We start from the raw sequence: 9,555 nt of genomic DNA on the forward strand, positions 1-9,555 counted from the left end.
GGCCGCAGCCCAATGTTATTGTGGATTTCAGAGGGAGTGGCCAGTCAGGAGGGCGCCATGTGGGTATGGATCCAGTGTCCAGTGGGATTGGCTAAGATTTCCGGCGATTGATAAACGCTTCTACCTATGATAGTAAACCTATTGAGTTATGAGGGGAGGTCACGTGACGGACCTGACCTTACTAAACTCTTGTGAAAACACGACACATACGAACGGTAAGAAACCGACAACTCTTCTTTCTGCCAAGTGTCATCTTTCTGTGAAGGATTTCTTGGCACTGAGTGTTCAGAAATTGCGTTGTTTTTGGACCGTGCAGAGGCTCACGAGCGACAACATAGGTCAATAACCTGACCTACCTTAAATATGCGACTTGTACCATAAGATCCAGCTTGATCAAAAGATAGGACATGTCAAATTCCATCTCTTTATCTCAAAAGAATTTTGAGCTATCGTAAAAACCGCCAGTGTGGCACCATATCGCCTCCGCGCGCGGTCGGAAGGTAAAAGTTCGCCGGCTCTAACTAAACAAATAGTCGTATCGCAAATTCATTGACGGCGTTCGAAGCGTCGTTCAATTTACTTTCGAAACATATCCTAACATTACCATTTAACTGCCTAGCGCAATCACCAACAAGCAAAAGTTCCGCGCATCCCTCCTCGTACAGTGTTAGCGGCGGCCGGCCGCCGGCCGCTGACCCACATTCGCGTCATCAGGGAATGCCGCAACTAATTTATTGTTTCCAACTTTTTTCCCGGAGCGTTCTACCTGGTTTATATAGCCTTGATCACGCCCATTTCAATTTTCATTTCTTTTGATCTTTCTACACCACAATCATCTCCCGTTTACAAAATACAAACAAATGTAAGCGTGAGTGGCGCATATATGACAAAAGTGGAGGTAGATTTCCGCTGCTAAATAGTTAGCTGTTTCGGTTAAAGGGACCCTCCCACCTTAACATTAGATTTGAGTTGAGATAGCCAAAATGGGGTCCCTGGCTCACAATTACCGGTTTCGGCACTCACAACATCGAGAAATGCCTTAAGTCGGAAATATTGAATTTCAAAATTGCACCATTTTGATTCAGAGGGGCTAATGCTTAGGAATACCCCTCTGAATGTGTGACGTCAGCGCAGATATCTAACGATTTTTAAATGTTTGACTAAAACGTTTTGTAGCACGCGGTGGTATATGCTATTTGCGCGCAACATCTGCCGCAAACGCCGCACTTCTAAAATAAAGTCGCTAGAAACAGCGGAGATCCCAAAAAAGTAAACAAAAGTAAAAGTCTAATATCTTGAAAACCGGTGAATATTTTTCGGTGAAATTTGGTAGATATTCGTTTTCGCTCTTTCTGAACCGAGCGACATCACTTTCATGCCAATTCATAAACTTTTTTGAAGGTGGGAGGGTCCCTTTAATGCCAAATCATGTATACTTTTTCAAGTTCTTTTACAGAGAAATGTGGTAAGCAACAATTTTTTGTTAAATTCCTTTTTTGTTATTTAAAAATGACACAAGTCTGAAATACATTCTTCAAAATGGCTTGAAAGATATTTACATATTGATCACGGAGGGCACCGGAAGGCACCGATTCATAAAGGCAGCCCATCCGATTTCAACCAATTTGAAGCATTTCTTCGTCAGTTTTTCCAGTGAATCAGTTTCAAATCCTAGCCTAGTTTCAGTGCGTAGAATTTCATGATTTCATCAAGCATTGGACTGGACCTCACGGTCACGTTCCACCTCCTTGGCTTGTCGCGGACTTATCTAGCATAAAACTATCGTAATTTCCATGGATCGTAAAAATGCTGATTATTAACAAAAAAAAATCAGAAAAAGTTTAATTGATAAACTTTGTATCTGACGAAAAGTGATGCTACAGCAACGAGATGAAGAATCTGAATTATTTTAAAACAAACTTGATACATGTTTTGTAAACAAAGATGGCGGCGCCCTGCGGCGGGAGCGGCTTTCGTCGCTGGCTCGTTCTGTTATTTTTATTCGCCAACAGCTTAGGCTCGGATCAGTTTAATGAATCCCTCCTCATCAAACCATTGAACAGCGGTCATGTTATCTCAAAATTTGACTTTGTCATCGGTACTGACAACATTTCAGGTATGTTTGGCTGTTGTGGCTGCGTCGTCAATGTCGAAGTTTGGTTTGGAACGGTTTGATTGCATTTTTGGGGGGAGCTATAGGTAAATTTCCAGTTTCTAGGTGTTTGTGCAAGGAATATATTGAAACTTATTAGTTAAACAACCTGGTTAATGTTAGCCAAATCTAGTGTCGCTGTACACAACTACAGACCAGAGGACGGCATGGCGACAGGAAATAAGAACAAGATGAGCATGCAATTGGCACAGAAGTGCTTAAGCACTTGATTCATGGTGCTTTTTGCCTAATCAAAATTGTTATTTTGTTCACAATCTACCTATATTTCTATTTGCTTATTCATTTATATTTTTTTATACATATTGACCACCGCTCATATAGGTGTGTGTTCTTTTACCCGCTCAGTGTAAAAGATGGATCAGCAGCTCACAGCCACTCAATATACCCTGGCTCACAGCAGCAGCGCCATGGGCTCCCTGAACTTACAGATGAAAGTGTATATGTTGAAAACTTATGCTGCAGAATGCAGATCATGCAATAACTAACATTTTTCCAGCTCATAGGTGATATACCTGCCCACCTGTGCCATGGCATGCCTAGGCGAAAATCCAGCAATTATTGAATGCTTTGGCCTTTGTGCCAAATTGCATCTGAATTCTGAAAGAGACATTAAGGTAATAAAAAATATGTAAAATTATACCAGGCTTTACTTTGTGTAAGTTTCCAAGTGTTTACTTCCATCGCATGAAACACTTTTAATTTATAACCCTCTGTGTCTGCCATTGGTGATAAAAACATCCTCATGCAATATCTATCAAGTGTTTTCCCATCTCCAAACTTGGATAATTTCCATGGCCTCCGTCGATTCCAGGCGCCCACTTCCACCTGGTGCCTCGCCATCTGGCGGAGATGATCTCGTACCACCATGTACGGGAGCTGCACCTGTCGCTTACACAGGGCTTCTGGCGACATGACATCTGGGGCTACCCGGCCCGACAGGCGGGTACTGGCGCCCAGCTCTGGGTCTGGTTCGACCCGGACACTCCCAGGTGAGCGCGGGAGCAGCTCCGGTGGAGTTGGAGTGGTTCCGGTTTGCCTAGATCATCATCATCATGCATACAGCTTCTGATGTTATTGTTTTTCGTTTGTAGATAACTCATATGTTTGCATTCCAGTCCTTATGTGCCTACAGTCATTTCTTGTCATTGACTTATAATAGCCCACTGTTGATCAAGGTGAAGTGATGCTATTTGCTAAACCCTTTTTCCCTGTTTCGTCAGTGTCGATGAATCCTGGAGCAGCCTGGTGAATGCCCTCTCTGGCCTGTTTTGTGCCTCTCTGAACTTCATGGACCGTACCGTCACCACATCGCCCGAGTTTGCCTTCCGACCAGCAGGTAAATATCAAAAGTTAGTCTATGTTTTTATACGGTTCACCATTCGGTAAATTTTAATTGACCTATGCGTTCAGTTGAACGGACTTGCGCATCATATGCCAACCATTACAAAATAATTGTTGGAAGCGTCGGTCGTTGTACAGAAACATCTAAAAAAAATCGCCCTAGACACTCCGCGCTGCGATTTCGCGAGCCTCTGACGATCCACTGCGCTGATTTCTGATCGCTTTTCCCGTCGTTACCACCTTCAGGCGTGGTGTCCGACCCGTCTGAGCTGGAGAGCCGTTTGTTGCGCGTGGCCAGTCTGCCACGTGAGGCCACCTGCACAGAGAACCTCACCCCGTGGCAGAAACTGCTGCCGTGCGGCGCGGCGGTGAGTCACCGACGGGAACGACACGGGCGCGAGCGCGGGGAGAGGGGTGGCTCAGCTGTAATGGTGTAGATGCCAGATGGCGCGAGTTATCACGGGAACAGGCTCGAGGCACCGACATGGCTATGTCTGAGAGGGCGGAGTGGGTCACTGTAGCCTGCAGATGGTGCCACCGGAAGTGGAAGAGCCACACAATCTGACCATAGATCTACGCTGGCTACATAAGCAGTGACGACCAGAACTGTAAAATGTATTTGACATCTGTTATGTATTGACCCGAGTTAATCCGTATTTGGTATAATCAGGGATAAACTCACCCATTGACACTACTGTCTTCTACAGAGCGGTCTGTCGACGCTGCTGAACCCGACCCACCTGTACAGCACCAGCTACCACTCGCTCAGCGTCGACTTCCGACCCGTCTGCGCCGTAAGGACCAGTTTCTACGACCGGTGATCGTTATAATAATACACTCTTGGTGGATATGGTTAAAATTATGGCTCCTATCGGTCAATAGTCAACCTTCGTAGAGATGAGCTAGCGCACAAGCTCGATAAAATCTAGTGACATACCCACAACTGGCTAATTTTGTCTCGCAGCAGTAGCAATCACTGTACCATAAGTCACCGGGCATATCACAACCAAAACTCCTCTTTTCGCCAGGACACGTCGTGCAGCCGCCTCCGTTATGAGATCACCCAGTCGGTGACGCTGGTTCACGAGCCGGTAACGACCCCGAGACGGGACGGGCCGCGGCAGGACTGGTCCATGAAGAGCCTCTTCGGACGGGGTCTCTATGACGCCTGTGCCGTGGCCGAACGCAGCGATATCTTTGTGGATACGGCGGCGAACGGGGTATGTGGACGGGAGGCCGGTCTGCAGTGGTTGGGTCGGAGCCGGCGGCTTGAATGGGATTTACTGTATGTTTTCAACTTAACTACGCTTAACTTGTTATATGTATAATGATGCATTCAATGACGAGGCGTGTGTGACATTGTGGGCATGTTGGACGCATATTCTTACTCTCCGGGAGGTTTAGCTCCTGGCGTGTGTGTCTATCTTCACCGCTCGCTCTCTTGATCCGCCTCCCCATCGCACTGACTGACCTACCCTCGTGCCACCTCCCGCAGAGCCATCCGTTCGTGCTGAGTCCGGCACCCCACTCCGAGGTCACCTCGATGGTGGCTGGGCACACGGCGACCTACGCCGCCTACAGCGTGACCAACCTGACATCTGGCGGCGGCGGGGTGAACCTGCGCGCCGCCTACAGCCGGCCGCACCGACACGGCTGGACCCCGAGTCTCCCGCTGACCGTCACACAGTATCAGACCGGTGGGTGGACTGTACACTGTAACATAGAGGTCATTTCACACCATCACGGCTGGACTCCGAGTCTGCCGCTGACGCACGCAGTATCAGACCGGTGGGTGGATTGTATACAGTATACACTGTAACGTAGAGGCCATTTCACACCGGCACGGCTGGACTCCGAGCCTGCCGCTGACGGTCACACAGTATCAGACCGGTGGGTGGATAGTAGCACCGTCACATAGTCACATTTCACACCGACACGGCTGGACCCCGAGTCTTCCGCTGACGATCACACAGTATCAGACCGGTGGATGGACTGTAACACTGTAACATAGAGGCCATTTCACACCGGCACGGCTGGACTCGGAGTCTTCCGCTGACCGTCACACAGTATCAGACCGCGCGGTGGGTGGACTGTATACAGTATACACTGTAACATAGAGGTCATTTCACACCGCCACGGCTGGACTCCGAGCCTGCCACTGACCGTCACACAGTACCAGACCGGTGGGTGGACTGTGTATACGTTACACAAGTTCATTTACCATCAGATTGTAGTTCACATTGATACAAAGTGGTATTTCGTTGTCACTTGGCGTTCTCGCTCTGTCAATGTTTCACCGTGTCTCACCCAGCTCCCTCCGTTTTCCCCGTCAGGCTCGGGTCAGTACTCTGTCGGTCTGAGCCTGCAGTTGCGGAATGCCGACCGGCTGTCGCCGCTGGACGTGTCGGTTCTTCAGGTGGTGCCCTGGTACATCCGGCTCTACCTGCACACACTGCAGGTCACGGTGGATGGACAGGTCATCAAGCCAGGTCAGTAGGTGGGGTAGGGGCGGGGAGCGGTCGGTACAATCAAGCTGGTGGGGTAGGGGTGGGGGTACGTGCACACACTGTAGGTCACGGTGGATGGACATTGGACAGGTTATAAAGTCAGGTCAGTGGGTGGGGAGTGGGACTGAAGTGGGGAGAATATAATGTGCTTTTGCATTTTTGAAGCGTTTGTGACTCGTAGGCTATTATACAGGAATGACGATAATGTTGGTTACATGGTACTGTTGTTTATCGTTTTAAGATTATTTTTCCACTTTACAAAGATTAGCAGTTATTGTGAGAAAAGTAATTTAAAGCATTGATTATCCCTCCAGCTCACGCTGCCATAAGCCGCCCGTCCTCGCCGTATCTCTTGTAACCCCACCTGTCTCTCCCTGTCGCAGTGTACCAGCGTCTGGTGCCGGGCCGGGACCGGCAGCGGCCCTACACGCTGGAGCTGGGAGTCCGTATACCCGCCGGCCGCGTGGCCACCATCAGTGTTCAGGCCGAGAGAGCGTTCCTGAAGTGGCACGAGTACCCGCCGGACGCCAACCACGGCTTCTACCTGCCCGGAGCGGTGGTCAGCGCCCTGCTGCCGGCGCAGAACTGCACGCGACACCCCATCAGGAGGTCAGTACGGGGAGGGAGAGACTTTTGTGGAGGGTTTGATCGTTGACGTAGGAAATGATAAAGGTCATAGTGATTCTGAAACATGAGCAGAATGGCGGTTTTAATTAGTTATTTGTCGTTGCGTCTTTCAATGAAAAGGGTAACACAGAGGCTGAAAAGGTAGCTGCTGGAGCGAGACTGGCTGTTTGTTCGCTTCTGGACACCACACCATTCATCACCACACCATACCCCTTTGTTCATTGGCAGAACAGGGCCGGTTGTGTGTCCCTCGTTACCCCCGTCTTCTATCTCCACAGCCCGCCGGTGGAGGGAGGCCGCGTGTTTGTCCGTCTCTCTGCCGAGAACCAGCTGGTGACTCTGCCCACGCCCGACTTCTCAATGCCCTATAACGTCATCTGTCTGGTCTGCACGGTGGTGGCGCTGGCGTTCGGGCCGCTGCACAACATCTGCACTAAACGGTACGTAGTACGGCTGCTGATGACGGCTGGGACATGCTCTTCTGTGTTCACATTCATTAGTTGCACTTAGTGTCAAACAACAAAACAGTCGCCAACTTTCCCGGCATTATATCTGACTCTCTTTCATTTGTTTCAGACTTTTGTTGGTTCCAGTCAGCGAGGAGAAGCCTGGCATCGTTGCCCGAATTAAGTCTAACCTTGGTCGCTTAATGTGGTGGCGGCGAGGTGCGGACCAATCAAACACTGCCACGTCACAGTCGCCGGCAGGAGCCAGCCAATCAGCGGCCGCCAAGGTCAAGTCCACCAAGGCTGACTGAGGCATAGTTATACAGTGGTTCTCGGTAAGTACTACTTGCCAAAAACAGAGGGATAAAGAAGGCGCCGAAATGACTGTTTTGGTTTTCAGCAACTAAAACCAGCAAAGGGTCAGTCAACTACGGTATTTCGGCTACTCGAGATGTCATTCCTTATCAGGTGCGATCTCATAGTAAGAAGCCGCAGCAATCAGCTGGCTAGCAGGGAAGCCGTGACTCACAAGATCGAAACATCTCCAAGATCGTAGATACGCTTCACATCGAGGACCCCACTGATACCTCTCGCTGGCCCGACTTGTCATCTGTGATCGCTAGTTGCACTGACGTTATGGGCCATTCTTCAATGTCAGCAATGCCTCGAGAATGTCTAAACAACAGTGGCATGAAGAGAGTGATCTTTCATTTGGTTTGTACGGCTACGAACGTGAGGAATAATTTGTTCTAGGTTGTGGTATGCGGTTTCAGGATGACTGATCCAATGCATATAGACGATGTTTTGTCATTTGTGTGCGCTTAGAACAAAAGGTTTCCGCTGTGCTTCATGTTCCAAGACATCCATCCTCAATTAAAAGCTAGTCCAATCTTGAGCTGAATGATGTGTCTTCGCACAAAGTGTGTTGCATAGCCACGTTGCCTATTTCATTTGTGGCTCCGATGAAATTCCCAACGGTGTCATTTCAGATTTCCATGTGGCATTTGAGTGTCATATATCTGCCGATTTGCCGATTGCTTCGTATCGTGGTGTGCTGATTGTGGAGTACAATAAAAAGTGAAATCGAATTAAATCGATCGTGCCATAGACTATGGGGTGTGCGAAACGAGCTCTGCCTAACGCGGGCTCTTACTTTATCCACCTTTCAAACTAATGCACTGCATTCGCTTTCCCCATCGAATGATACGTGATAACAGTATGTAAATTGTAAGCCAATCGTACGTGACCGGTTGACGATTGAAACAGCCGCATAGGTATGGCGTCTCTAATCATCCTGATTTCAAACAAAACAAACCATGACATTGCCTATCACTCGTCGTGTCTTCCTCATGTTCTTCGGGTCGGTTACATGAATGCTGTCGTTTCTGAAATTGCACTCTGCTGTTCACGACTGCGCCTTTCCACCTGCAGCCCAGCCGGGAAGGAAGGCAAAGCCGCTTGTCTCCGTCTGAAAGCTGAAAGGAAAGGTAACCGTCGAAATTGATGGTTGTGTGTTCACTTTTTCCATGAACGTCGTGGCGTCGTGTTCAAGATCGGTTACTAAAGGCGGCCGTGATTGTCCCGTCCCCATGCAGCCGTTGGTCCACCTGTCCAAAGCTTCACTCAGCGATCTTCTTACAGGCTCCTCCCACAGTGTGCCGATTGGTGAAGCGTATCGTCCCCGACCGAACAAACTCACCACATCCTGGCCTCCGTCGGCCGTCGCAGCCTCGCCAGGTCGCGCGGCCGCCGCGCTCACAGCAGGCAGAAGGCCACGCCGCCCACTCGGGTCCCCGTTCCCACGGGCGTTTTTATCCCGTAATTTTACGGAAGGTTGCATTCTGAAATTATCTACCAGCAGCGGGGACCCAGCCTAGTGCGGGAACAGCTGGGTCGCGGCTCTGACATAAGTGCTGCGGGAAGGGCGGTTCGCTGAGATTTGATTTGTCTTAATTAGACTGATAACGGCCGCTCGTGTAGCCTCGGTTCCCTAATCGGCGTGGTGCCAAATTAAGCGTTCCGGTCGCGTCTCCGACCCATGTCAGCGCCAGGCGGTCGCCGTGATCCAAGGTTATCGTTCGGTCTCACGGGATTCGCCGAGGTTATCGAATTCGGCCACATCGGGCCACGGGCCGGGCTCCGGTGACCGCGCGGGACACTGAGCGACCGTCGTGGGCTACCGAGCGGTCATGCCGGTTCGGAGGGCTATGGGAAATGGCACAGGGTCTCACTCGGAGCAGGGGTTTCCCAAACAGAAATTTAGCCATAATGTGGATTGTGGAAGCGATGTTCACCGTCTTTCGACCACTAATAGCACCGTGTATGAAAGAAGTCACATTGGGGGAGGTAGCTGTATCAAATGTCAAAGTCGAGGTGATGGCCTTTCGCATGGATCGATTCCCATGTGAATTGTGATTTAGGCTGGAAACGTGCTTTACATGCGATTTTTTTTTAAAGAAAA

General features: G+C 49.5%; 1 protein-coding gene across 1 annotated transcript; it reads left to right on the plus strand.

Moving 5' to 3' along the window:
* Positions 1-1,846: 1,846 nt before the first annotated feature.
* LOC122369267 (GPI transamidase component PIG-T-like) lies at positions 1,847-8,182 on the plus strand. Its single transcript, XM_043343876.1, has 11 exons — positions 1,847-2,116; positions 2,985-3,162; positions 3,394-3,509; positions 3,761-3,882; positions 4,222-4,308; positions 4,543-4,734; positions 5,010-5,211; positions 5,848-6,003; positions 6,405-6,630; positions 6,927-7,088; positions 7,225-8,182. Exons 1-11 carry the CDS (start codon positions 1,945-1,947, stop codon positions 7,403-7,405), a joined length of 1,794 nt encoding a protein of 597 aa, XP_043199811.1. The 5' UTR covers positions 1,847-1,944; the 3' UTR covers positions 7,406-8,182.
* Positions 8,183-9,555: the final 1,373 nt, after the last annotated feature.

This window comes from Amphibalanus amphitrite, unplaced genomic scaffold (assembly GCF_019059575.1).
Source record: "Amphibalanus amphitrite isolate SeventyFive unplaced genomic scaffold, NRLGWU_Aamphi_draft 001022F_arrow, whole genome shotgun sequence".
Classification (NCBI taxonomy): Eukaryota; Metazoa; Arthropoda; class Thecostraca; order Balanomorpha; family Balanidae; genus Amphibalanus; species Amphibalanus amphitrite.

What these genes read in the sequence shown, in the direction of transcription:
- LOC122369267 (XM_043343876.1), top strand. Translation starts at nt 1,945, where the DNA reads ATGGCGGCGCCCTGCGGCGGGAGCGGCTTTCGTCGCTGGCTCGTTCTG. An exon ending in TGCTGCCGTGCGGCGCGGCG is followed by an intron (nt 3,883 to 4,221) that starts GTGAGTCACCGA and finishes TGTCTTCTACAG; the next exon opens with AGCGGTCTGTCGACGCTGCT. An exon ending in TGGATACGGCGGCGAACGGG is followed by an intron (nt 4,735 to 5,009) that starts GTATGTGGACGG and finishes CACCTCCCGCAG; the next exon opens with AGCCATCCGTTCGTGCTGAG.